General features: G+C 37.0%; 1 protein-coding gene across 7 annotated transcripts in view; it reads left to right on the top strand.

Annotated features, from left to right (window-relative positions):
- The window catches only part of mslnb (mesothelin b), a 62244-nt gene that overhangs the window by 18497 nt on the left and 16466 nt on the right, over window positions 1-27281 (top strand). For 2 of the 7 annotated variants that reach the window (XM_088009009.1, XM_088009031.1), the window contains exons 26-102: window positions 80-198; window positions 275-445; window positions 525-556; window positions 1693-1790; window positions 2130-2152; window positions 2252-2273; window positions 2376-2403; window positions 2487-2568; window positions 2676-2822; window positions 3858-4069; window positions 4151-4254; window positions 4621-4739; window positions 4816-4986; window positions 5066-5097; window positions 6233-6330; window positions 6670-6692; window positions 6792-6813; window positions 6916-6943; window positions 7027-7108; window positions 7216-7362; window positions 7765-7976; window positions 8058-8161; window positions 8525-8643; window positions 8741-8908; window positions 9546-9586; window positions 9999-10096; window positions 11023-11045; window positions 11143-11164; window positions 11266-11293; window positions 11377-11458; window positions 11566-11712; window positions 12112-12323; window positions 12420-12523; window positions 12923-13041; window positions 13126-13296; window positions 13387-13418; window positions 13586-13683; window positions 13931-13953; window positions 14049-14070; window positions 14169-14196; window positions 14280-14361; window positions 14466-14612; window positions 15014-15225; window positions 15307-15410; window positions 15777-15895; window positions 15993-16160; window positions 16797-16837; window positions 17251-17348; window positions 18274-18296; window positions 18394-18415; window positions 18517-18544; window positions 18628-18709; window positions 18817-18963; window positions 19363-19574; window positions 19671-19774; window positions 20174-20292; window positions 20377-20547; window positions 20638-20669; window positions 20837-20934; window positions 21182-21204; window positions 21300-21321; window positions 21420-21447; window positions 21531-21612; window positions 21717-21863; window positions 22265-22476; window positions 22558-22661; window positions 23028-23146; window positions 23244-23411; window positions 24048-24088; window positions 24502-24599; window positions 25525-25547; window positions 25645-25666; window positions 25768-25795; window positions 25879-25960; window positions 26068-26214; window positions 26614-26825; window positions 26922-27025. In XM_088009009.1, coding sequence (XP_087865135.1) covers window positions 80-198; window positions 275-445; window positions 525-556; window positions 1693-1790; window positions 2130-2152; window positions 2252-2273; window positions 2376-2403; window positions 2487-2568; window positions 2676-2822; window positions 3858-4069; window positions 4151-4254; window positions 4621-4739; window positions 4816-4986; window positions 5066-5097; window positions 6233-6330; window positions 6670-6692; window positions 6792-6813; window positions 6916-6943; window positions 7027-7108; window positions 7216-7362; window positions 7765-7976; window positions 8058-8161; window positions 8525-8643; window positions 8741-8908; window positions 9546-9586; window positions 9999-10096; window positions 11023-11045; window positions 11143-11164; window positions 11266-11293; window positions 11377-11458; window positions 11566-11712; window positions 12112-12323; window positions 12420-12523; window positions 12923-13041; window positions 13126-13296; window positions 13387-13418; window positions 13586-13683; window positions 13931-13953; window positions 14049-14070; window positions 14169-14196; window positions 14280-14361; window positions 14466-14612; window positions 15014-15225; window positions 15307-15410; window positions 15777-15895; window positions 15993-16160; window positions 16797-16837; window positions 17251-17348; window positions 18274-18296; window positions 18394-18415; window positions 18517-18544; window positions 18628-18709; window positions 18817-18963; window positions 19363-19574; window positions 19671-19774; window positions 20174-20292; window positions 20377-20547; window positions 20638-20669; window positions 20837-20934; window positions 21182-21204; window positions 21300-21321; window positions 21420-21447; window positions 21531-21612; window positions 21717-21863; window positions 22265-22476; window positions 22558-22661; window positions 23028-23146; window positions 23244-23411; window positions 24048-24088; window positions 24502-24599; window positions 25525-25547; window positions 25645-25666; window positions 25768-25795; window positions 25879-25960; window positions 26068-26214; window positions 26614-26825; window positions 26922-27025 — 7284 coding nt within the window. The remainder of the gene's footprint in view (window positions 1-79; window positions 199-274; window positions 446-524; window positions 557-1692; window positions 1791-2129; window positions 2153-2251; window positions 2274-2375; window positions 2404-2486; window positions 2569-2675; window positions 2823-3857; window positions 4070-4150; window positions 4255-4620; window positions 4740-4815; window positions 4987-5065; window positions 5098-6232; window positions 6331-6669; window positions 6693-6791; window positions 6814-6915; window positions 6944-7026; window positions 7109-7215; window positions 7363-7764; window positions 7977-8057; window positions 8162-8524; window positions 8644-8740; window positions 8909-9545; window positions 9587-9998; window positions 10097-11022; window positions 11046-11142; window positions 11165-11265; window positions 11294-11376; window positions 11459-11565; window positions 11713-12111; window positions 12324-12419; window positions 12524-12922; window positions 13042-13125; window positions 13297-13386; window positions 13419-13585; window positions 13684-13930; window positions 13954-14048; window positions 14071-14168; window positions 14197-14279; window positions 14362-14465; window positions 14613-15013; window positions 15226-15306; window positions 15411-15776; window positions 15896-15992; window positions 16161-16796; window positions 16838-17250; window positions 17349-18273; window positions 18297-18393; window positions 18416-18516; window positions 18545-18627; window positions 18710-18816; window positions 18964-19362; window positions 19575-19670; window positions 19775-20173; window positions 20293-20376; window positions 20548-20637; window positions 20670-20836; window positions 20935-21181; window positions 21205-21299; window positions 21322-21419; window positions 21448-21530; window positions 21613-21716; window positions 21864-22264; window positions 22477-22557; window positions 22662-23027; window positions 23147-23243; window positions 23412-24047; window positions 24089-24501; window positions 24600-25524; window positions 25548-25644; window positions 25667-25767; window positions 25796-25878; window positions 25961-26067; window positions 26215-26613; window positions 26826-26921; window positions 27026-27281) is intronic. The other 5 variants (XM_088009025.1, XM_088009033.1, XM_088009017.1 and 2 more) reach the window with 4 other exon arrangements.

Raw genomic sequence — 27281 nt, forward strand, 5'->3', positions numbered from 1 at the left:
TATAGTTGAATTATATTTACATTAAGATGCACATCTTTGAGCATTTACGGACTTTCTGCTTCTTCCTGATTGGCTCCAGATCCAGGATGTCTGTCCTCCTTCAACAACAGCGCACAGTGGCTGACCGACAACTTCGGTCCATTCTCAGAGTTTGTGCTCATCAGTGAGCTGATCCATCTCAACCGACTCTTCAAACCAGTGAGGCTCAGACTGTTAAAAACAGATCAGTGCTTTTAAAAAAAATAAGGCCAAATAATTTTTTTTTTTTTTGTAGCTGGAGGCCTTACAGCTTCTTACGCCACATCAGACTGTGCAGCTGCTGGGACTGCCGCTTCTTGAGAACACAGACGCTGTCATCAACATGCTCTTTGATTACATGACCAAAGCACCAGAGGAAAGGAGATTCACAGAGTTCCTGTCATCTCTGGTCATGTTTTCTGAGACGGTAAGAAAAGTCTGTTATGTTCAGGACTTTTGTTTTAAGGTAGTAGCTCATTTGTCCTCTTCTTGTTTTTCTCCAACAGTTGAACCTTTCCTGCTCATCCTACAAAACACTGTGAGTTCAGATCAAACCTGCAATATACACAATTAAAGTTGTAGCCAGAAATGCCAAATGAGAGTGAAGTGTTGGTAGTTCCTAGGAAACTAATGTGTGCCTAGGAAAGATGATCATGATTATGTCGCACCATAGAGTAAAAAAGAACTTCAGAGTCGTCTTTAGCAGGATTTTTTTTTCAATGAGTGTCCGATGAGCTTATAAGCCGCATTTTCATTACAAATGTGTGCAAAACTTTGTTGATATCGGATAACGTCAAAAACACAATTTCACAATTGTTTTGTTTCCTTTAAATAAGAAATGCAATTGAAATCACACGTGAATAAGTTTGTACACACGACAAGTCATGATCCTCCATCTACTTCCTGCTGTCTTCTTTTTCATGGTTTCCGCCAGTAGGAGAATCCTGTTACTGATCATGACTTGTGTGATGCAAAAAAAGTGTTTCCACTGCAGCTTTGTGAAATACATCCATTTCAATACAGTCATAGAACCACCACAAACTAGCACCAAATTCTAAAGACAAGAGTTTTTAAAAAAATAAAATAAAATAATTAATTGTCATGTTTTCATTAAGCAGATCCATTTTCAAAATGTCAAGTTGTGCAATTATACGGTCAATGGAAACGCAGCTACTGATTTGAGCCCTGAACCAACATGGACTGACCACCCTCTGAGGAAGAAGCCAAAACTAAGCAGAAAAACAAGGGTGGTTTCCTTTTGTAAATACAGTCAGGGATCAGGGACAAAGACAAACATTTTTTTCCAGACATTTCCTTTGGATGAAACATTGAGTGTAGCGAGATTTGAAATATTTGGATAAAGGAAGAGAACCTTGCAACTCTAAGAAGGTCATCCAAAATGTGGAGTATGACAATGGCAGCAAAGCATAATGAGAAATTTGGAGATATTGAAACAACATCTAAGGACATCAGACGGAAAGTAAAAGTTTTGGAGCAAATGTCGTACATTTGCAAGGGGAACCTATCAAATATATATAAACTTCTCAATTTAAATAAAGTAATGAAACTTTTTTTAAATCATCTCTCTGATGTATTCTGGTGTTTGCCTCACATCGATGACTGACCACAGAACGAGTTTAGTTTGATTCAATTGAAAATATTGTTGCCTTGCAGGTTCACCAGACTGGACGACGCCTTGGCAACAGCTACTTCTGACATAGCTTCAGCCATTACATACACTAAAGTGGCTTTATTCAAACAACTACCACTTGGTGAGATTTTTATATACACATATATATATATATATATATATAAACAGAGAAACATTTTTAGAATATAAATTGTGTTAAATCTCTCCCCTTTCATTTCTTTCATTTCACTTAACATTTTTCCAACTGTTACATTTTTAATGTGGATCAGGTGTAAAGACTGTGGCAATACATCTTTACCATGTTAAATACAAAAGGACATTCAATATCCAAAATGCAGCTTACTGATTATACACTGAAGAATTGACTTTATGATTGTAAATTTGTGTCAACTGACAAATAATTTCTCATTTGTTTAATAATTAACTAATTTGATCTTTTTTTTTGGTACTTTTATTACAGACTGCATCATATATAGTGGGCAGGTAAATATATGTTACTGTGGACATTTTATTTTATGTTTTCAAACAAATGTATTTGTTTTTTGAAGATTAATAACCATTTTAATAATTTTCTCTATCTAGTGCAATATAACAATGGCAAATGGTAAGCTTCCTCTCACTGCATAACTACCCTTGACCTACTTTTATTTAAAATTATGTATTATTTTTACATTAATACCTTAACTTGTCTTGCAACTTTACACAGAGACAGAGATATGCATGGGAGTCAACAGGTAGGGTTGAGAAAGACTTTTTGATATTTCTCCCTAAACATTTCATGTTAAATAAAGGAAACATGAATCATTTTGTGTTACAGCACAGAGCTTCAGATCCACCTAGACAGATCAACGGTCAGACGGCACTGCAGCTTCTCTGTGGAGGAATTTGCCTGTGCCTCTGTAAGACGTCGCATCATCATCATCATCATCTGTCCTCAAAGTGCAGCTGAGGGAAAATGGTTCCATGTTTGGTTCAACATCTGGTCTGTTGTCATTCTCCTCTCCAGCTGTCAGGTTTAACAGCTGTGGATCTGGCAGCCATGTTGGGTTGTGATAGGGTCTCCGACTCAAGAGGCTCCAAACCTGCCTGGAAGCTGCTGCTGTCCAAAGCCTCCCTGGTCCTGGATCAAGCTCTGGATCTGCTGAGCAACACCGTAAGACTGGCTTTTGGTTCCAACCAGCGGTGCTCCGGTTCAGTTTTCTGGCCCATCATTGATTCCTATTTTGGCTGATACAGAATTTTGATCGGTCTCAACATTACGAACATCTTGATACAATTCTCGACAATTGCATGACCTTTAAGGCCGAAATGGATGCAGTCTGCGCTAAGGACCACCACAGCTTGTTATTTTTGTTGGAAATTAAGAAGCTTTAATTTGACAGTGCATCTAAAATAATCCAATCAGTTTTAACATTTTCTGTATTTTGTTAGTTTTAGTCGCTTATCCTGTGAAAACAATAAGCACAAACTTGTAAGGATGTATATCAACATGACAGGGATAAGTCCGGTAGAGCTCCCCCAGCTGGACAGAAGCAGAATCACAAAACAGGTCTAAGATGTCCTTGTTGACCCAAATCACCCTCTTCATCGCCATTACACGTTGTTGACTTCTGCTCGTAGATACATGGAGACTGAAAATGTATTTTTAAACTGGGGATGAACGAGTTTCTTAAAAGGTATTAAGTGTTTCCACTGCAGCTTTGTGAAATACATCCATTTCAATACACTCATAGAACCACCGCAAACTAGCACCAAATTCTAAAGACAAGAGTTTTTGAAAAAATAAAATAAAATAATTAATTGTCATGTACATTCACGGCTGGGTACATTCAGCCGTGATAACTTCATGATGATTTTTCTCACGCTCTGCTCCTTATCCCATGTTTGGTTGCTCTATTGTGTAGTAGTAGGATGTATCATGATTCTGCTATGTTTGTAATGTCATGAGTCTATGGGCGTAAAGCCTTCAATGCAAATTAGCTAAGACTATGAATGTTATTATGCTTGATATTATGTAAAATAAACTCTTGTCGCCGTTCAAACAAAGATTAAAAAGTGCAATAGGCCAGATGGCTAGATCTAAACACCGTTAAACCAGTTCACCTAAACTCATCATTCGGCTTTTTTGGTCTCCAATCAAGACCTTTGTTTTAGCTAAAAACGTAACCAGGATCATTTCTTGTTGCAGACACTCCGTCCTGACCATCCTTCTGCCTCCATGATCCTGGACTCCATACGAGAACTCCGGCTGGATGTCGTCAACATGACTGTCCTCAACGATCCCGCCTTCGTCCAGATGTGGTTCGGCCGCCGCCTTCGTCCGTTCCTGCCAGCTGTTTCCGAGGACTTCCTCTCATGTCTCTCCTCCAAATCACTGGACTGCAGCACCTACCAGTACATGTAAGCATGGATACATTTATTCTTTTATTACTTTTAGTTATCTTTTACAATTTGTGATAATAAAATATTTTCCATTTTCAGCGTGAAGACATTGAGCGAAGTTCAGTCACACATGTTGCGTGAAAAGCAGATGTCTGTCTTTACACACTTCATCACAGTTTATCTGACAACAAACAACACTGCAGGTAGGAACCTGCAAACACACTGATCCTTACCATGCATGTTGACATTTTAATAAACTTATGTAGGTCTGAAATATAACGAAGTAGAGCAGTTTTGAGAAACATTAAGTCTCTTCACTTTTATAATGATTGTCTGGTGTTTCCAAGACAACTAATCTTCCTCATCCTTCAAATCAATATCAGCTGTTTTCCCCCCAACAGGCTTTGTGTTGCTTAGCTCATTATTTTGTGGTTAGCCATTTTTAAAACTTTCTTTCAATGTTAGATAAATGAACACACAAACTTTAGGATTTAATTTTAAAATTTTGTGAATATTATTCAAAGCAATAAATACTTTGCACAAATCTCCATTTTCTTTACCTGTTCCAGATCCAGGATGTCTGTCCTCCTTCAACAACAGCGCACAGTGGCTGACCGACAACTTCGGTCCATTCTCAGAGTTTGTGCTCATCAGTGAGCTGATCCATCTCAACCGACTCTTCAAACCAGTGAGGCTCAGACTGTTAAAAACAGATCAGTGCTTTTAAAAAAAATAAGGCCAAATAATTTTTTTTTTTTTTGTAGCTGGAGGCCTTACAGCTTCTTACGCCACATCAGACTGTGCAGCTGCTGGGACTGCCGCTTCTTGAGAACACAGACGCTGTCATCAACATGCTCTTTGATTACATGGCCAAAGCACCAGAGGAAAGGAGATTCACAGATTTCCTGTCGTCTCTGGTCATGTTTTCTGAGACGGTAAGAAAAGTCTGTTATGTTCAGGACTTTTGTTTTAAGGTAGTAGCTCATTTGTCCTCTTCTTGTTTTTCTCCAACAGTTGAACCTTTCCTGCTCATCCTACAAAACACTGTGAGTTCAGATCAAACCTGCAATATACACAATTAAAGTTGTAGCCAGAAATGCCAAATGAGAGTGAAGTGTTGGTAGTTCCTAGGAAACTAATGTGTGCCTAGGAAAGATGATCATGATTATGTCACACCATAGAGTAAAAAAGAACTTCAGAGTCGTCTTTAGCAGGATTTTTTTTTCAATGAGTGTCTGATGAGCTTATAAGCCGCATTTTCATTACAAATGTGTGCAAAACTTTGTTGATATCGGATAACGTCAAAAACAAATTTCACAATTGTTTTGTTTCCATTAAATAAGAAATGCAATTGAAATCACACGTGAATAAGTTTGTACACACGACAAGTCATGATCCTCCATCTACTTCCTGCTGTCTTCTTTTTCATGGTTTCTGCCAGTAGGAGAATCCTGTCACTGATCATGACTCGTGTGATGCAAAAAAAGTGTTTCCACTGCAGCTTTGTGAAATACATCCATTTCAATACAGTCATAGAACCACCACAAACTAGCACCAAATTCTAAAGACAAGAGTTTTTAAAAAAATAAAATAAAATAATTAATTGTCATGTTTTCATTAAGCAGATCCATTTTCAAAATGTCAAGTTGTGCAATTATACGGTCAATGGAAACGCAGCTACTGATTTGAGCCCTGAACCAACATGGACTGACCACCCTCTGAGGAAGAAGCCAAAACTAAGCAGAAAAACAAGGGTGGTTTCCTTTTGTAAATACAGTCAGGGATCAGGGACAAAGACAAACATTTTTTTCCAGACATTTCCTTTGGATGAAACATTGAGTGTAGCGAGATTTGAAATATTTGGATAAAGGAAGAGAACCTTGCAACTCTAAGAAGGTCATCCAAAATGTGGAGTATGACAATGGCAGCAAAGCATAATGAGAAATTTGGAGATATTGAAACAACATCTAAGGACATCAGACGGAAAGTAAAAGTTTTGGAGCAAATGTCGTACATTTGCAAGGGGAACCTATCAAATATATATAAACTTCTCAATTTAAATAAAGCAATGAAACTTTTTTTAAATCATCTCTCTGATGTATTCTGGTGTTTGCCTCACATCGATGACTGACCACAGAACGAGTTTAGTTTGATTCAATTGAAAATATTGTTGCCTTGCAGGTTCACCAGACTGGACGACGCCTTGGCAACAGCTACTTCTGACATAGCTTCAGCCATTACATACACTAAAGTGGCTTTATTCAAACAACTACCACTTGGTGAGATTTTTATATACACATATATATATATATATATATATAAACAGAGAAACATTTTTAGAATATAAATTGTGTTAAATCTCTCCCCTTTCATTTCTTTCATTTCACTTACCATGCATGTTGACTGTTACATTTTTAATGTGGATCAGGTGTAAAGACTGTGGCAATACATCTTTACCATGTTAAATACAAAAGGACATTCAATATCCAAAATGCAGCTTACTGATTATACACTGAAGAATTGACTTTATGATTGTAAATTTGTGTCAACTGACAAATAATTTCTCATTTGTTTAATAATTAACTAATTTGATCTTTTTTTTGGTACTTTTATTACAGACTGCATCATATATAGTGGGCAGGTAAATATATGTTACTGTGGACATTTTATTTTATGTTTTCAAACAAATGTATTTGTTTTTTGAAGATTAATAACCATTTTAATAATTTTCTCTATTTAGTGCAATATAACAATGGCAAATGGTAAGCTTCCTCTCACTGCATAACTACTCTTGACCTACTTTTATTTAAAATTATGTATTATTTTTACATTAATACCTTAACTTGTCTTGCAACTTTACACAGAGACAGAGATATGCATGGGAGTCAACAGGTAGGGTTGAGAAAGACTTTTTGATATTTCTCCCTAAACATTTCATGTTAAATAAAGGAAACATGAATCATTTTGTGTTACAGCACAGAGCTTCAGATCCACCTAGACAGATCAATGGTCAGACGGCACTGCAGCTTCTCTGTGGAGGAATTTGCCTGTGCCTCTGTAAGACGTCGCATCATCATCATCATCATCTGTCCTCAAAGTGCAGCTGAGGGAAAATGGTTCCATGTTTGGTTCAACATCTGGTCTGTTGTCATTCTCCTCTCCAGCTGTCAGGTTTAACAGCTGTGGATCTGGCAGCCATGTTGGGTTGTGATAGGGTCTCCGACTCAAGAGGCTCCAAACCTGCCTGGAAGCTGCTGCTGTCCAAAGCCTCCCTGGTCCTGGATCAAGCTCTGGATCTGCTGAGCAACACCGTAAGACTGGCTTTTGGTTTCAACCAGCGGTGCTCCGGTTCAGTTTTCAGGCCGTTCACTGATATTTAAAAACCTGACCCTCTGATTCTGATTTTGGCCCAACTTTTCCTGTTTTTATCTGAAAGATGCTAAATATAGCAATAAAGTAGTGAAGTTATAAATGGTGGATTGACTATTGTCATTTACATACATTTCCCACCTGCAATATTGCAAAAAAATAAATATATATTTGGGATGAATATTTATTGTAATAAAAAGTGCAATAACCCAGATGGAAATATTTAAATACACCTAAGACGAATTCTTTGTTGAACCACCTAAATTCATCAATCTCCCTTCTTTGATCTGCATAAAGATCTTTTTTTTAGCTAAAAATGTAACCAGGATCATTTCTTGTTGCAGACACTCCGTCCTGACCATCCTTCTGCCTCCATGATCCTGGACTCCATACGAGAACTCCGGCTGGATGTCGTCAACATGACTGTCTTCAACGATCCCGCCTTCGTCCAGATGTGGTTCGGCCGCCGCCTTCGTCCGTTCCTGCCAGCTGTTTCCGAGGACTTCCTCTCATGTCTCTCCTCCAAATCACTGGACTGCAGCACCTACCAGTACATGTAAGCATGGATACATTTATTCTTTTATTACTTTTAGTTATCTTTTACAATTTGTGATAATAAAATATTTTCCATTTTCAGCGTGAAGACATTGAGCGAAGTTCAGTCACACATGTTGCGTGAAAAGCAGATGTCTGTCTTTACACACTTCATCACAGTTTATCTGACAACAAACAACACTGCAGGTAGGAACCTGCAAACACACTGATCCTTACCATGCATGTTGACATTTTAATAAACTTATGTAGGTCTGAAATATAATGAAGTAGAGGAGTTTTGAGAAACATTAAGTCTCTTCACTTTTATAACGATTGTCTGGTGTTTCCAAGACAACTATTCTTCCTCATCCTTCAAATCAATATCAGCTGTTTTCCCCCCAAGCTTTGTGTTGTTTAGCTCATTATTTTGTGGTTAACCATTTTTAAAACTTTCTTTCAATTTTAGATTAATAAACACACAAACTTTAGGATTTAATTTTAAAATTTTGTGAATAGTATTCAAAGCAATAAATACTTTGCACAAATCTCCATTTTCTTGTCCTGTTCCAGATCCAGGATGTTTATCCTCCTTCAACAACAGCGCACAGTGGCTGACCGACAACTTCGGTCCATTCTCAGAGTTTGTGCTCATCAGTGAGCTGATCCATCTCAACCGACTCTTCAAACCAGTAAGGCTCAGACTGTCTAAAGCTATCAGCATTTTGACATAAAAGGTCAAAGTGACAATTGTCTCAAGCAACTTTATTTTTTATTCTTTTTCTGTAGCTGGAGGCCTTACAGCTCCTCACACAGGATCAGATTGTAGAGCTGCTGAGACTGATGCTTCCTGAAAACACAGATGTTGTCATCAATACTCTCTTTGATTACATGATCGAAGCACCAGAGAGCAGTTTCATAGGGTTCCTGTCTTCCCTCGTGAGATTCACCGAGACGGTAAAAAAAATCTATTATGATTCAGTGGTTTTGCAGATTTTTGTTTATTATGTAAATTCAACCTTTTTGAGCTTTAAATCATGTTATAAACTTATTTCCTCATCAAAAACATGCCTGGTGTGCTATTTTGATTCTGTCATGCATGTTTGAGAAATTCTTTTATCTCCCATGGCAACCATTCATCTGTGCAAAATGCTTGTGTGGAGCTAGCTCCGCATTCAAGAACGAAGCTCCTCCTCTGAGCTGCATTTTTTTCCCCCACTCAGCTCCTTCAGACTAGTCAGCAGCAATTAGCAAACCCCTGGTGGAACTGAACATCTGCTCATTATTTGAGCCACTTCTCAGTAAACCACTGATAAAAACCTTGTTAATAGTGGAGCAAAACATGATGAATTCCTGAAGGCAGTGTTTCTGAAACAGCTGGAGTTTTTGAAGAGACAGAGGTCCAAATTCAAGGAGCTCATTTACAATATCAAATGTCTTTTAAGTCGTATTTGACATATTTAGCATTATTATAAGAACTGAAGGTAACATAGTTACTTGATTGTGCTATAAAATTATGCTGTGTGCCAAAAACAATATATAATACTGTCACTTTAAGGAAGTAACTAATTTCCCACTTTTTCCTCTTGTCCAGCAGGGAAGTCTTTTCCTTTCCTGCCCATCCTACAAAACACTGTGAGTTTATATGAAATGTGTATACATGGACTGACCACTCTGTGAAGATGAAGCCAGGACTTTAAAAGTGACACAAAAATACAGATTTGTTTTTTGTAATTAAAGTCAGGGTCAGTGACAAATATTTTTGAGGCACTTCCTGTGGATGAAGCTAATGCTAAAGCGTTTGGGTGGAACAATATCCATCAAATTATTATGAAACTCAGTTTAAAATGCAGTTCTACCAAAAATGCTAATGAAATATACTGTATGCAAATTACTGAATTTGAAGATTTTAATCCATTTTTATCTCCTTATTCTCTCTAATTGTTCTGGTTATTTTGGTGTTTGCCACAAATGGATCAATTTAGTAATTTTAACCAATCACAGAGCAAGTTTAGTTTACTGAATCAAAAATATTTTTGCTTTGCAGGTTCACCAGACTGGATGACGCCATGGCAACAGCTTCTTCTGGCATAGCTTCAGCCATCACATACACTAAAGTGGCTTTATTCAAACAACTACCACTTGGTGAGATTTTTATTTAAAAAAAGGGAGGGAGTGAGAGAGAGAGAGAGAGAGAGAGAGAGAGAGATTTTGAATACAAATGTTTGGTAACACTTTATTTGAAGGGGGGTGAATAAGACTGACATGACACTGTCATAAACATGACATAACACATGTCATGAACATGAATAAGCCTTCATGAATATTTATGACTGTTGTCATAAAGCGTCATTCGGTAAATTATGACACTTTTAATACAAAGTTGACATTATTCAAAATGTCTTTGTTATGACAACTTGACATTAACCAAGAAATCGTTACTGATATAAATTTGTTATAAAAGTATTACTTATTGCACTTTAAAAATTAGACAACTTTATATTATTAAAGGTAAAGTTTAAACAGTAATTATTTCTTGGTTAATGTCAAGTTGTCATAACAAAGACATTTTGAATATTGTCAACTTTGTATTAAAAGTGTCATAATTTACCGAATGACGCTTTATGGCAACAGTCATAAATATTCATGAAGGTTTATTCATGTTCATGACATGTGTTATGTCATGTTTATGACGGTGTCATGTCAGTCTTATTCAACCCCCTTCAAATAAAGTGTTACCAAATGTTTTGTATCAATACTTATGTAAATTATTTTCCCAATGTTTTCTCCTTTTATTTTATTCTCCTTATATAACATTTTCCAACAACGGTAATGACTTTAATTACATGTAAAGTTGATCACAATAAGATCGTTTCCTTTAATTTCAATACAATGTTAGATACAACGGGGCATGCAGTATTCAAAATGCAATTTCATTGATTGCTGGTTATGGCAAAAGTAATCAAGGAATAATTTTATGATTGTACATTTATGTCAATTAATGATTAATTTCTTATTTATAACTAAGAGGAGTTCTTAACTAATTGGGTCTTTTTGTGCTTTTATTACAGACTGCAGTATATACAGTGGGCAGGTAAAGATATGTTATTTAAGACTTTTTTAATTTTTATTTTTCAAACAAATCTGTTTTTTGAAGATTAATAACCATTTTAATCATTTTCTCTACCTAGTGCAATGCAACAATGACAAATGGTAAGTTTCCTCTCACTGGATAACTACCCTTTATCTACTTTATTTAAAATTATGTATTATTTTTACATTAATACCTTAACTTGTCTTGCAACTTTACACAGAGACAGAGATATGCATGGGAGTCAACAGGTAGGGTTGAGAAAGACTTTTTGATATTTCTCCCTAAACATTTCATGTTAAATAAAGGAAACATGAATCATTTTGTGTTACAGCACAGAGCTTCAGATCCACCTAGACAGATCAACGGTCGGACGGCACTGCAGCTTCTCTGTGGAGGAATTTGCCTGTGCCTCTGTAAGACGTCGCATCATCATCATCATCATCTGTCCTCAAAGTGCAGCTGAGGGAAAATGGTTCCATGTTTGGTTCAACATCTGGTCTGTTGTCATTCTCCTCTCCAGCTGTCAGGTTTAACAGCTGTGGATCTGGCAGCCATGTTGGGTTGTGATAGGGTCTCCAACTCAAGAGGCTCCAAACCTGCCTGGAAGCTGCTGCTGTCCAAAGCCTCCCTGGTCCTGGATCAAGCTCTGGATCTGCTGAGCAACACCGTAAGACTGGCTTTTGGTTCCAACCAGCGGTGCTTCGGTTCAGTTTTCAGGCCGTTCACTGATATTTAAAACCTGACCCCCTGATTCTGATTTTGGCCCATCTTTTCCTGTTTTTATCTGAAAGATGCTAAATATAGCAATAAAGTCGTAAAGTTTTAAATGGTGGATTGACTATTGTCATTTACATACATTTCCCACCTGCAATATTGCAAAAAATAAATATATATTTGGGATGAATATTTATTTTAATAAAAAGTGCAATAACCCAGATGGAAATATATAAGTACACCTAAGACCAATTCTTTGTTGAACTACCTAAATTCATCAATCTGCCTTCTTTGATCTCCATCAAGATCTTTTTTTAGCTAAAAACGTAACCAGGATCATTTCTTGTTGCAGACGCTCCGTCCTGACCATCCTTCTGCCTCCATGATCCTGGACTCTATACGAGAACTCCGGCTGGATGTCGTCAACGTGACTGTCCTCAACGATCCCGCCTTCGTCCAGATGTGGTTCGGCCGCCGCCTTCGTCCGTTCCTGCCAGCTGTTTCCGAGGACTTCCTCTCATGTGTCGCCACCGAATCACTGGACTGCAGCACCTACCAGTACATGTAAGCATGGATACCTTTGTCCTTTATAATCACTTTACAAATATATTTGAATCTCTTTTACAATCTGTGATAATAAAATATCTTTTCCATTTTCAGCGTGAAGACATTGAGCGAGCTTCATCCAGTCATGTTGCGTGAAAAACAGTTGTCTGTCTTTACACACTTCATCACAGTTTATCTGACAACAAACAACACTGCAGGTAGGAACCTGCAAACACACTGATCCTTACCATGCATGTTGACATTTTAATAAACTTGTGTAGGTCTGAAATATAACAAAGTAGAGTAGTTTTGAGAAACACTATTAACCCGCTACTTTTATGATTGTCTAGTGTTTCCACGACAACATCCTTTAAATCAATGTCATTAGTTAACTTCAAATTTCAGTTGTTTTTCTTAATTTATTTATCCAAACCCTTTGTCTTTTAGCTCTTTATTTTGTGCTCGTTAATTTTTTCATGACTTTCCATGTCAGACATATAAACACACAAACCTTAGTATGTTATTCCTTATAAAACAGTAAATGCTCAAAGTAATAAACACTTTTCCTCTTTCTTGGTGCAAAACAAACAAATCTCCATTTTCTTGACCTGTTCCAGGTCCAGGATGTTTGTCCTCCTTCAACAACAGCGCACAGTGGCTGACCGACAACTTCGGTCCATTCTCAGAGTTTGTGATCATCAGTGAGCTGATCCGTCTCAACCGACTCTTCAACCCAGTGAGGCTCAGACTGTCAAAAACAAATCAGTGCTTTTTCAAAGTAAGGCGAAATAACCTTTTTTTTCTTTTCTTTTCTTAATAGTTGGATGTCATACAGCTCCTCACGCCAAATCAGAGAGTGGAGCTGCTGGGTCTGACGCCCCCTGAAAACACAGATGCTGTCATCAACACGCTCTTTGATTACATGACTGAAGCACCAAAGGAAAGGAGATTCACGGAGTTCCTGTCATCTCTTGTCGTATTCACTAAGATGGTTAGAAAAGTCTATTATGATTAAGGTTTTTCGAGGATTTTGTGTTTAAATTAGTAACTCATTTTTCATTTTCTTCCTTTTGTCCAACAGGAAAACCTTTCCTGTTCATCCTACAAAACACTGTGAGTCCAAATTACTGAATTTGATGATTTTAATCCATTTTTATTTCCTTATTCTCTCTAATTGTTCTGGTTATTTTGGTGTTTGCCACAAATGGATCAATTTAGTAATTTTAGCCAATCACAGAGCAAGTTTAGTTTACTGAATCAAAAATATTTTTGCTTTGCAGGTTCACCAGACTGGATGACGCCATGGCAACAGCTTCTTCTGACGTAGCTTCAGCCATCACATACGCTAAAGTGGCTTTATTCAAACAACTACCACTTGGTGAGATTTTTAGTAAAAAAGAGAGAGAGGCAGAGAGAGAAAGACAGAGAGATATTTTGAATATAAATGTTTTATATCAAAAGTTATGTAAAATATTTTCACAATGCAACTTTATTGATTGCTGGTTTTGGCAAAAATAATCAAGGAATCACTTTATGATTGTAAAATCATGTCAATTCACTAATCATGTCTTATTAATAACTAAGAGGAGTTCTTAACTAATTGGGTTTATGTGCTTTTATCACAGGCTGCAGTATATACAGTGGGCAGGTAAAGATATATTATTAAATATTTTTTTTATTTTTCAAACAACCTTGTTTGTTTTATGAAGATTAATAACCATTTTAATCATTTTTTCTACCTAGTGCAATCCAACAATGGCAAATGGTAAGCTTCCTCTCACTGCATAACTACCCTTTATCTACTTTATTTAAAATTATGTATTATTTTTACATTACTTTATCTTGTCTTGCACGTTTTCACAGAGACAGAGATATGCATGGGAGTCAACAGGTAGGGTTGAGAAAGACTTTTTGATATTTCTCCCTAAACATTTCATGTTAAATAAAGGAAACATGAATCATTTTGTGTTACAGCACAGAGCTTCAGATCCACCTAGACAGATCAACGGTCGGACGGCACTGCAGCTTCTCTGTGGAGGAATTTGCCTGTGCCTCTGTAAGACGTCGCATCATCATCATCATCTGTCCTCAAAGTGCAGCTGAGGGAAAATGGTTCCATGTTTGGTTCAACATCTGGTCTGTTGTCATTCTCCTCTCCAGCTGTCAGGTTTAACAGCTGTGGATCTGGCAGCCATGTTGGGTTGTGATAGGGTCTCCAACTCAAGAGGCTCCAAACCTGCCTGGAAGCTGCTGCTCTCCAAAGCCACCCTGGTCCTGGATCAAGCTCTGGATCTGCTGAGCAACACCGTAAGACTGGCTTTTGGTTTCAACCAGCGGTGCTTCGGTTCAGTTTTCAGGCCGTTCACTGATATTTAAAAACCTGACCCTCCGATTCTGATTTTGGCCCATCTTTTCCTGTTTTTTTCTGAAAGATGCTAAATATAGCAATAAAGTAGTGAAGTTATAAATGGTGGATTGACTATTGTCATTTACATACATTTCCCACCTGCAATATTGCAAAAAAATAAATATATATTTGGGATGAAAATTTATTTTAATAAAAAGTGCAATAACTCAGATGGAAATATTTAAATACACCTAAGACGAATTCTTTGTTGAACCACCTAAATTCATCAATCTGCCTTCTTTGATCTGCATAAAGATCTTTTTTTAGCAAAAAATGTAACCAGGATCATTTCTTGTTGCAGACACTCCGTCCTGACCATCCTTCTGCCTCCATGATCCTGGACTCCATACGAGAACTCCGGCTGGATGTCGTCAACATGACTGTCTTCAACGATCCCGCCTTCGTCCAGATGTGGTTCGGCCGCCGCCTTCGTCCGTTCCTGCCAGCTGTTTCCGAGGACTTCCTCTCATGTCTCTCCTCCAAATCACTGGACTGCAGCACCTACCAGTACATGTAAGCATGGATACATTTATTCCTTTATTACTTTTAGTTATCTTTTACAATTTGTGATAATAAAATCTTTTCCATTTTCAGCGTGAAGACATTGAGCGAAGTTCAGTCACACATGTTGCTTGAAAAACAGATGTCTGTCTTTACACACTTCATCACAGTTTATCTGACAACAAACAACACTGCAGGTAGGAACCTGCAAACACACTGATCCTTACCATGCATGTTGACATTTTAATAAACTTATGTAGGTCTGAAATATAATGAAGTAGAGGAGTTTTAAGAAACATTAAGTCTCTTCACTTTTATAACGATTGTCTGGTGTTTCCAAGACAACTATTCTTCCTCATCCTTCAAATCAATATCAGCTGTTTTCCCCCCAACAGGCTTTGTGTTGTTCAGCTTATTATTTTGTGGTTAACCATTTTTAAAACTTTCTTTCAATGTTAGATAAATAAACACACAAACTTTAGGATTTAATTTTAAAATTTTGTGAATAGTATTCAAAGCAATAAATACTTTGAACAAATCTCCATTTTCTTGTCCTGTTCCAGATCCAGGATGTTTATCCTCCTTCAACAACAGCGCACAGTGGCTGACCGACAACTTCGGTCCATTCTCAGAGTTTGTGCTCATCAGTGAGCTGATCCATCTCAACCGACTCTTCAAACCAGTAAGGCTCAGACTGTCTAAAGCTATCAGCATTTTGACATAAAAGGTCAAAGTGACAATTGTCTCAAGCAACTTTATTTTTTATTCTTTTTCTGTAGCTGGAGGCCTTACAGCTCCTCACACAGGATCAGATTGTAGAGCTGCTGAGACTGATGCTTCCTGAAAACACAGATGTTGTCATCAATACTCTCTTTGATTACATGATCGAAGCACCAGAGAGCAGTTTCATAGGGTTCCTGTCATCCCTCGTGAGATTCACCGAGACGGTAAAAAAAATCTATTATGATTCAGTGGTTTTGCAGATTTTTGTTTATTATGTAAATTCAACCTTTTTGAGCTTTAAATCATGTTATAAACTTATTTCCTCATCAAAAACATGCCTGGTGTGCTATTTTGATTCTGTCATGCATGTTTGAGAAATTCTTTTATCTCCCATGGCAACCATTCATCTGTGCAAAACGCCTGTGTGGAGCTAGCTCCGCATTCAAGAACGAAGCTCCTCCTCTGAACTGCTTTTTTTCCCCCACTCAGCTCCTTCAGACTAGTCAGCAGCAATTAGCAAACCCCTGGTGGAACTGAATATCTGCTCATTATTTGAGCCACTTCTCAGTAAACCACTGATAAAAACCTTGTTAATAGTGGAGCAAAACATGATGAATTCCTGAAGGCAGTGTTTCTGAAACAGCTGGAGTTTTTGAAGAGACAGAGGTCCAAATTCAAGGAGCTCATTTACAATATCAAATGTCTTTTAAGTCGTATTTGACATATTTAGCATTATTATAAGAACTGAAGGTAACATAGTTACTTGATTGTGCTATAAAATTATGCTGTGTGCCAAAAACAATATATAATAATGTCACTTTAAGGAAGTAACTAATTTCCCACTTTTTCCTCTTGTCCAGCAGGGAAGTCTTTTCCTTTCCTGCCCATCCTACAAAACACTGTGAGTTTATAAGAAATGTGTATACATGGACTGACCACTCTGTGAAGATGAAGCCAGGACTTTAAAAGTGACACAAAAATACAGATTTGTTTTTTGTAATTAAAGTCAGGGTCAGTGACAAATATTTTTGAGGCACTTCCTGTGGATGAAGCTAATGCTAAAGCGTTTGGGTGGAACAATATCCATCAAATTATTATGAAATCACAGTTTAAAATGCAGTTCTACCAAAAATGCTAATGAAATATACTGTATGCAAATTACTGAATTTGAAGATTTTAATCCATTTTTATCTCCTTATTCTCTCTAATTGTTCTGGTTATTTTGGTGTTTGCCACAAATGGATCAATTTAGTAATTTTAACCAATCACAGAGCAAGTTTAGTTTACTGAATCAAAAATATTTTTGCTTTGCAGGTTCACCAGACTGGATGACGCCATGGCAACAGCTTCTTCTGGCGTAGCTTCAGCCATCACATACACTAAAGTGGCTTTATTCAAACAACTACCACTTGGTGAGATTTTTATTTTAAAAAAAGGGAGGGAGTGAGAGTGAGAAAGAGAGAGAGAGAGAGAGATTTTGAATACAAATGTTTGGTAACACTTTATTTGAAGGGGGGTGAATAAGACTGACATGACACTGTCATAAACATGACATAACACATGTCATGAACATGAATAAGCCTTCATGAATATTTATGACTGTTGTCATAAAGCGTCATTCGGTAAATTATGACACTTTTAATACAAAGTTGACATTATTCAAAATGTCTTTGTTATGACAACTTGACATTAACCAAGAAATCGTTACTGATATAAATTTGTTATAAAAGTATTACTTATTGCACTTTAAAAATTAGACAACTTTATATTATTAAAGGTAAAGTTTAAACAGTAATTATTTCTTGGTTAATGTCAAGTTGTCATAACAAAGACATTTTGAATATTGTCAACTTTGTATTAAAAGTGTCATAATTTACCGAATGACGCTTTATGGCAACAGTCATAAATATTCATGAAGGTTTATTCATGTTCATGACATGTGTTATGTCATGTTTATGACGGTGTCATGTCAGTCTTATTCAACCCCCTTCAAATAAAGTGTTACCAAATGTTTTGTATCAATACTTATGTAAATTATTTTCCCAATGTTTTCTCCTTTTATTTTATTCTCCTTATATAACATTTTCCAACAACGGTAATGACTTTAATTACATGTAAAGTTGATCACAATAAGATCGTTTCCTTTAATTTCAATACAATGTTAGATACAACGGGGCATGCAGTATTCAAAATGCAATTTCATTGATTGCTGGTTATGGCAAAAGTAATCAAGGAATAATTTTATGATTGTACATTTATGTCAATTAATGATTAATTTCTTATTTATAACTAAGAGGAGTTCTTAACTAATTGGGTCTTTTTGTGCTTTTATTACAGACTGCAGTATATACAGTGGGCAGGTAAAGATATGTTATTTAAGACTTTTTTAATTTTTATTTTTCAAACAAATCTGTTTTTTGAAGATTAATAACCATTTTAATCATTTTCTCTACCTAGTGCAATGCAACAATGACAAATGGTAAGTTTCCTCTCACTGGATAACTACCCTTTATCTACTTTATTTAAAATTATGTATTATTTTTACATTAATACCTTAACTTGTCTTGCAACTTTACACAGAGACAGAGATATGCATGGGAGTCAACAGGTAGGGTTGAGAAAGACTTTTTGATATTTCTCCCTAAACATTTCATGTTAAATAAAGGAAACATGAATCATTTTGTGTTACAGCACAGAGCTTCAGATCCACCTAGACAGATCAACGGTCAGACGGCACTGCAGCTTCTCTGTGGAGGAATTTGCCTGTGCCTCTGTAAGACGTCGCATCATCATCATCATCATCTGTCCTCAAAGTGCAGCTGAGGGAAAATGGTTCCATGTTTGGTTCAACATCTGGTCTGTTGTCATTCTCCTCTCCAGCTGTCAGGTTTAACAGCTGTGGATCTGGCAGCCATGTTGGGTTGTGATAGGGTCTCCAACTCAAGAGGCTCCAAACCTGCCTGGAAGCTGCTGCTGTCCAAAGCCTCCCTGGTCCTGGATCAAGCTCTGGATCTGCTGAGCAACACCGTAAGACTGGCTTTTGGTTCCAACCAGCGGTGCTTCGGTTCAGTTTTCAGGCCGTTCACTGATATTTAAAACCTGACCCCCTGATTCTGATTTTGGCCCATCTTTTCCTGTTTTTATCTGAAAGATGCTAAATATAGCAATAAAGTCGTAAAGTTTTAAATGGTGGATTGACTATTGTCATTTACATACATTTCCCACCTGCAATATTGCAAAAAATAAATATATATTTGGGATGAATATTTATTTTAATAAAAAGTGCAATAACCCAGATGGAAATATATAAGTACACCTAAGACCAATTCTTTGTTGAACTACCTAAATTCATCAATCTGCCTTCTTTGATCTCCATCAAGATCTTTTTTTAGCTAAAAACGTAACCAGGATCATTTCTTGTTGCAGACACTCCGTCCTGACCATCCTTCTGCCTCCATGATCCTGGACTCTATACGAGAACTCCGGCTGGATGTCGTCAACGTGACTGTCCTCAACGATCCCGCCTTCGTCCAGATGTGGTTCGGCCGCCGCCTTCGTCCGTTCCTGCCAGCTGTTTCCGAGGACTTCCTCTCATGTGTCGCCACCGAATCACTGGACTGCAGCACCTACCAGTACATGTAAGCATGGATACCTTTGTCCTTTATAATCACTTTACAAATATATTTGAATCTCTTTTACAATCTGTGATAATAAAATATCTTTTCCATTTTCAGCGTGAAGACATTGAGCGAGCTTCATCCAGTCATGTTGCGTGAAAAGCAGTTGTCTGTCTTTACACACTTCATCACAGTTTATCTGACAACAAACAACACTGCAGGTAGGAACCTGCAAACACACTGATCCTTACCATGCATGTTGACATTTTAATAAACTTGTGTAGGTCTGAAATATAACAAAGTAGAGGAGTTTTGAGAAACACTATTAACCCGCTACTTTTATGATTGTCTAGTGTTTCCACGACAACATCCTTTAAATCAATGTCATTAGTTAACTTCAAATTTCAGTTGTTTTTCTTAATTTATTTATCCAAACCCTTTGTCTTTTAGCTCTTTATTTTGTGCTCGTTAATTTTTTCATGACTTTCCATGTCAGACATATAAACACACAAACCTTAGTATGTTATTCCTTATAAAACAGTAAATGCTCAAAGTAATAAACACTTTTCCTCTTTCTTGGTGCAAAACAAACAAATCTCCATTTTCTTGACCTGTTCCAGGTCCAGGATGTTTGTCCTCCTTCAACAACAGCGCACAGTGGCTGACCGACAACTTCGGTCCATTCTCAGAGTTTGTGATCATCAGTGAGCTGATCCGTCTCAACCGACTCTTCAACCCAGTGAGGCTCAGACTGTCAAAAACAAATCAGTGCTTTTTCAAAGTAAGGCGAAATAACCTTTTTTTTCTTTTCTTTTCTTAATAGTTGGATGTCATACAGCTCCTCACGCCAAATCAGAGAGTGGAGCTGCTGGGTCTGACGCCCCCTGAAAACACAGATGCTGTCATCAACATGCTCTTTGATTACATGACTGAAGCACCAAAGGAAAGGAGATTCACGGAGTTCCTGTCATCTCTTGTCGTATTCACTAAGATGGTTAGAAAAGTCTATTATGATTAAGGTTTTTCGAGGATTTTGTGTTTAAATTAGTAACTCATTTTTCATTTTCTTCCTTTTGTCCAACAGGAAAACCTTTCCTGTTCATCCTACAAAACACTGTGAGTCCAAATTACTGAATTTGATGATTTTAATCCATTTTTATTTCCTTATTCTCTCTAATTGTTCTGGTTATTTTGGTGTTTGCCACAAATGGATCAATTTAGTAATTTTAGCCAATCACAGAGCAAGTTTAGTTTACTGAATCAAAAATATTTTTGCTTTGCAGGTTCACCAGACTGGATGACGCCATGGCAACAGCTTCTTCTGACGTAGCTTCAGCCATCACATACGCTAAAGTGGCTTTATTCAAACAACTACCACTTGGTGAGATTTTTAGTAAAAAAGAGAGAGAGGCAGAGAGAGAAAGACAGAGAGATATTTTGAATATAAATGTTTTATATCAAAAGTTATGTAAAATATTTTCACAATGCAACTTTATTGATTGCTGGTTTTGGCAAAAATAATCAAGGAATCACTTTATGATTGTAAAATCATGTCAATTCACTAATCATGTCTTATTAATAACTAAGAGGAGTTCTTAACTAATTGGGTTTATGTGCTTTTATCACAGGCTGCAGTATATACAGTGGGCAGGTAAAGATATATTATTAAATATTTTTTTTATTTTTCAAACAACCTTGTTTGTTTTATGAAGATTAATAACCATTTTAATCATTTTTTCTACCTAGTGCAATCCAACAATGGCAAATGGTAAGCTTCCTCTCACTGCATAACTACCCTTTATCTACTTTATTTAAAATTATGTATTATTTTTACATTACTTTATCTTGTCTTGCACGTTTTCACAGAGACAGAGATATGCATGGGAGTCAACAGGTAGGGTTGAGAAAGACTTTTTGATATTTCTCCCTAAACATTTCATGTTAAATAAAGGAAACATGAATCATTTTGTGTTACAGCACAGAGCTTCAGATCCACCTAGACAGATCAACGGTCGGACGGCACTGCAGCTTCTCTGTGGAGGAATTTGCCTGTGCCTCTGTAAGACGTCGCATCATCATCATCATCTGTCCTCAAAGTGCAGCTGAGGGAAAATGGTTCCATGTTTGGTTCAACATCTGGTCTGTTGTCATTCTCCTCTCCAGCTGTCAGGTTTAACAGCTGTGGATCTGGCAGCCATGTTGGGTTGTGATAGGGTCTCCAACTCAAGAGGCTCCAAACCTGCCTGGAAGCTGCTGCTCTCCAAAGCCACCCTGGTCCTGGATCAAGCTCTGGATCTGCTGAGCAACACCGTAAGACTGGCTTTTGGTTTCAACCAGCGGTGCTTCGGTTCAGTTTTCAGGCCGTTCACTGATATTTAAAAACCTGACCCTCCGATTCTGATTTTGGCCCATCTTTTCCTGTTTTTTTCTGAAAGATGCTAAATATAGCAATAAAGTAGTGAAGTTATAAATGGTGGATTGACTATTGTCATTTACATACATTTCCCACCTGCAATATTGCAAAAAAATAAATATATATTTGGGATGAAAATTTATTTTAATAAAAAGTGCAATAACTCAGATGGAAATATTTAAATACACCTAAGACGAATTCTTTGTTGAACCACCTAAATTCATCAATCTGCCTTCTTTGATCTGCATAAAGATCTTTTTTTAGCAAAAAATGTAACCAGGATCATTTCTTGTTGCAGACACTCCGTCCTGACCATCCTTCTGCCTCCATGATCCTGGACTCCATACGAGAACTCCGGCTGGATGTCGTCAACATGACTGTCTTCAACGATCCCGCCTTCGTCCAGATGTGGTTCGGCCGCCGCCTTCGTCCGTTCCTGCCAGCTGTTTCCGAGGACTTCCTCTCATGTCTCTCCTCCAAATCACTGGACTGCAGCACCTACCAGTACATGTAAGCATGGATACATTTATTCCTTTATTACTTTTAGTTATCTTTTACAATTTGTGATAATAAAATCTTTTCCATTTTCAGCGTGAAGACATTGAGCGAAGTTCAGTCACACATGTTGCTTGAAAAACAGATGTCTGTCTTTACACACTTCATCACAGTTTATCTGACAACAAACAACACTGCAGGTAGGAACCTGCAAACACACTGATCCTTACCATGCATGTTGACATTTTAATAAACTTATGTAGGTCTGAAATATAATGAAGTAGAGGAGTTTTAAGAAACATTAAGTCTCTTCACTTTTATAACGATTGTCTGGTGTTTCCAAGACAACTATTCTTCCTCATCCTTCAAATCAATATCAGCTGTTTTCCCCCCAACAGGCTTTGTGTTGTTCAGCTTATTATTTTGTGGTTAACCATTTTTAAAACTTTCTTTCAATGTTAGATAAATAAACACACAAACTTTAGGATTTAATTTTAAAATTTTGTGAATAGTATTCAAAGCAATAAATACTTTGAACAAATCTCCATTTTCTTGTCCTGTTCCAGATCCAGGATGTTTATCCTCCTTCAACAACAGCGCACAGTGGCTGACCGACAACTTCGGTCCATTCTCAGAGTTTGTGCTCATCAGTGAGCTGATCCATCTCAACCGACTCTTCAAACCAGTAAGGCTCAGACTGTCTAAAGCTATCAGCATTTTGACATAAAAGGTCAAAGTGACAATTGTCTCAAGCAACTTTATTTTTTATTCTTTTTCTGTAGCTGGAGGCCTTACAGCTCCTCACACAGGATCAGATTGTAGAGCTGCTGAGACTGATGCTTCCTGAAAACACAGATGTTGTCATCAATACTCTCTTTGATTACATGATCGAAGCACCAGAGAGCAGTTTCATAGGGTTCCTGTCATCCCTCGTGAGATTCACCGAGACGGTAAAAAAAATCTATTATGATTCAGTGGTTTTGCAGATTTTTGTTTATTATGTAAATTCAACCTTTTTGAGCTTTAAATCATGTTATAAACTTATTTCCTCATCAAAAACATGCCTGGTGTGCTATTTTGATTCTGTCATGCATGTTTGAGAAATTCTTTTATCTCCCATGGCAACCATTCATCTGTGCAAAACGCCTGTGTGGAGCTAGCTCCGCATTCAAGAACGAAGCTCCTCCTCTGAACTGCTTTTTTTCCCCCACTCAGCTCCTTCAGACTAGTCAGCAGCAATTAGCAAACCCCTGGTGGAACTGAATATCTGCTCATTATTTGAGCCACTTCTCAGTAAACCACTGATAAAAACCTTGTTAATAGTGGAGCAAAACATGATGAATTCCTGAAGGCAGTGTTTCTGAAACAGCTGGAGTTTTTGAAGAGACAGAGGTCCAAATTCAAGGAGCTCATTTACAATATCAAATGTCTTTTAAGTCGTATTTGACATATTTAGCATTATTATAAGAACTGAAGGTAACATAGTTACTTGATTGTGCTATAAAATTATGCTGTGTGCCAAAAACAATATATAATAATGTCACTTTAAGGAAGTAACTAATTTCCCACTTTTTCCTCTTGTCCAGCAGGGAAGTCTTTTCCTTTCCTGCCCATCCTACAAAACACTGTGAGTTTATAAGAAATGTGTATACATGGACTGACCACTCTGTGAAGATGAAGCCAGGACTTTAAAAGTGACACAAAAATACAGATTTGTTTTTTGTAATTAAAGTCAGGGTCAGTGACAAATATTTTTGAGGCACTTCCTGTGGATGAAGCTAATGCTAAAGCGTTTGGGTGGAACAATATCCATCAAATTATTATGAAATCACAGTTTAAAATGCAGTTCTACCAAAAATGCTAATGAAATATACTGTATGCAAATTACTGAATTTGAAGATTTTAATCCATTTTTATCTCCTTATTCTCTCTAATTGTTCTGGTTATTTTGGTGTTTGCCACAAATGGATCAATTTAGTAATTTTAACCAATCACAGAGCAAGTTTAGTTTACTGAATCAAAAATATTTTTGCTTTGCAGGTTCACCAGACTGGATGACGCCATGGCAACAGCTTCTTCTGGCGTAGCTTCAGCCATCACATACACTAAAGTGGCTTTATTCAAACAACTACCACTTGGTGAGATTTTTATTTTAAAAAAAGGGAGGGAGTGAGAGTGAGAAAGAGAGAGAGAGAGAGAGATTTTGAATACAAATGTTTGGTAACACTTTATTTGAAGGGGGGTGAATAAGACTGACATGACACTGTCATAAACATGACATAACACATGTCATGAACATGAATAAGCCTTCATGAATATTTATGACTGTTGTCATAAAGCGTCATTCGGTAAATTATGACACTTTTAATACAAAGTTGACATTATTCAAAATGTCTTTGTTATGACAACTTGACATTAACCAAGAAATCGTTACTGATATAAATTTGTTATAAAAGTATTACTTATTGCACTTTAAAAATTAGACAACTTTATGTTATTAAAGGTAAAGTTTAAACAGTAATTATTTCTTGGTTAATGTCAAGTTGTCATAACAAAGACATTTTGAATATTGTCAACTTTGTATTAAAAGTGTCATAATTTACCGAATGACGCTTTATGGCAACAGTCATAAATATTCATGAAGGTTTATTCATGTTCATGACATGTGTTATGTCATGTTTATGACGGTGTCATGTCAGTCTTATTCAACCCCCTTCAAATAAAGTGTTACCAAATGTTTTGTATCAATACTTATGTAAATTATTTTCCCAATGTTTTCTCCTTTTATTTTATTCTCCTTATATAACATTTTCCAACAACGGTAATGACTTTAATTACATGTAAAGTTGATCACAATAAGATCGTTTCCTTTAATTTCAATACAATGTTAGATACAAAGGGGCATGCAGTATTCAAAATGCAATTTCATTGATTGCTGGTTATGGCAAAAGTAATCAAGGAATAATTTTATGATTGTACATTTATGTCAATTAATGATTAATTTCTTATTTATAACTAAGAGGAGTTCTTAACTAATTGGGTCTTTTTGTGCTTTTATTACAGACTGCAGTATATACAGTGGGCAGGTAAAGATATGTTATTTAAGACTTTTTTAATTTTTATTTTTCAAACAAATCTGTTTTTTGAAGATTAATAACCATTTTAATCATTTTCTCTACCTAGTGCAATGCAACAATGACAAATGGTAAGCTTCCTCTCACTGGATAACTACCCTTTATCTACTTTATTTAAAATTATGTATTATTTTTACATTAATACCTTAACTTGTCTTGCAACTTTACACAGAGACAGAGATATGCATGGGAGTCAACAGGTAGGGTTGAGAAAGACTTTTTGATATTTCTCCCTAAACATTTCATGTTAAATAAAGGAAACATGAATCATTTTGTGTTACAGCACAGAGCTTCAGATCCACCTAGACAGATCAACGGTCGGACGGCACTGCAGCTTCTCTGTGGAGGAATTTGCCTGTGCCTCTGTAAGACGTCGCATCATCATCATCATCATCTGTCCTCAAAGTGCAGCTGAGGGAAAATGGTTCCATGTTTGGTTCAACATCTGGTCTGTTGTCATTCTCCTCTCCAGCTGTCAGGTTTAACAGCTGTGGATCTGGCAGCCATGTTGGGTTGTGATAGGGTCTCCAACTCAAGAGGCTCCAAACCTGCCTGGAAGCTGCTGCTGTCCAAAGCCTCCCTGGTCCTGGATCAAGCTCTGGATCTGCTGAGCAACACCGTAAGACTGGCTTTTGGTTCCAACCAGCGGTGCTCCGGTTCAGTTTTCAGGCCGTTCACTGATATTTAAAACCTGACCCTCTGATTCTGATTTTGGCCCAACTTTTCCTGTTTTTATCTGAAAGATGCTAAATATAGCAATAAAGTCGTAAAGTTTTAAATGGTGGATTGACTATTGTCATTTACATACATTTCCCACCTGCAATATTGCAAAAAATAAATATATATTTGGGATGAATATTTATTTTAATAAAAAGTGCAATAACCCAGATGGAAATATTTAAATACACCTAAGACCAATTCTTTGTTGAACCACCTAAATTCATCAATCTGCCTTCTTTGATCTCTATCAAGATCTTTTTTTAGCTAAAAACGTAACCAGGATCATTTCTTGTTGCAGACGCTCCGTCCTGACCATCCTTCTGCCTCCATGATCCTGGACTCCATACGAGAACTCCGGCTGGATGTCGTCAACGTGACTGTCCTCAACGATCCCGCCTTCGTCCAGATGTGGTTCGGCCGCCGCCTTCGTCCGTTCCTGCCAGCTGTTTCCGAGGACTTCCTCTCATGTGTCGCCACCGAATCACTGGACTGCAGCACCTACCAGTACATGTAAGCATGGATACCTTTATCCTTTGTAATCACTTTACAAATATATTTGAATCTCTTTTACAATCTGTGATAATAAAATATCTTTTCCATTTTCAGCGTGAAGACATTGAGCGAGCTTCATCCAGTCATGTTGCGTGAAAAGCAGTTGTCTGTCTTTACACACTTCATCACAGTTTATCTGACAACAAACAACACTGCAGGTAGGAACCTGCAAACACACTGATCCTTACCATGCATGTTGACATTTTAATAAACTTGTGTAGGTCTGAAATATAACTAAGTAGAGGAGTTTTGAGAAACACTATTAACCCGCTACTTTTATGATTGTCTAGTGTTTCCACGACAACATCCTTTAAATCAATGTCATTAGTTAACTTCAAATTTCAGTTGTTTTTCTTAATTTATTTATCCAAACCCTTTGTATTTTAGCTCTTTATTTTGTGCTCGTTAATTTTT

This window comes from Poecilia mexicana, unplaced genomic scaffold (assembly GCF_051168715.1).
Source record: "Poecilia mexicana isolate PSO_F unplaced genomic scaffold, ASM5116871v1 scaffold_2, whole genome shotgun sequence".
NCBI lineage: Eukaryota > Metazoa > Chordata > Actinopteri > Cyprinodontiformes > Poeciliidae > Poecilia > Poecilia mexicana.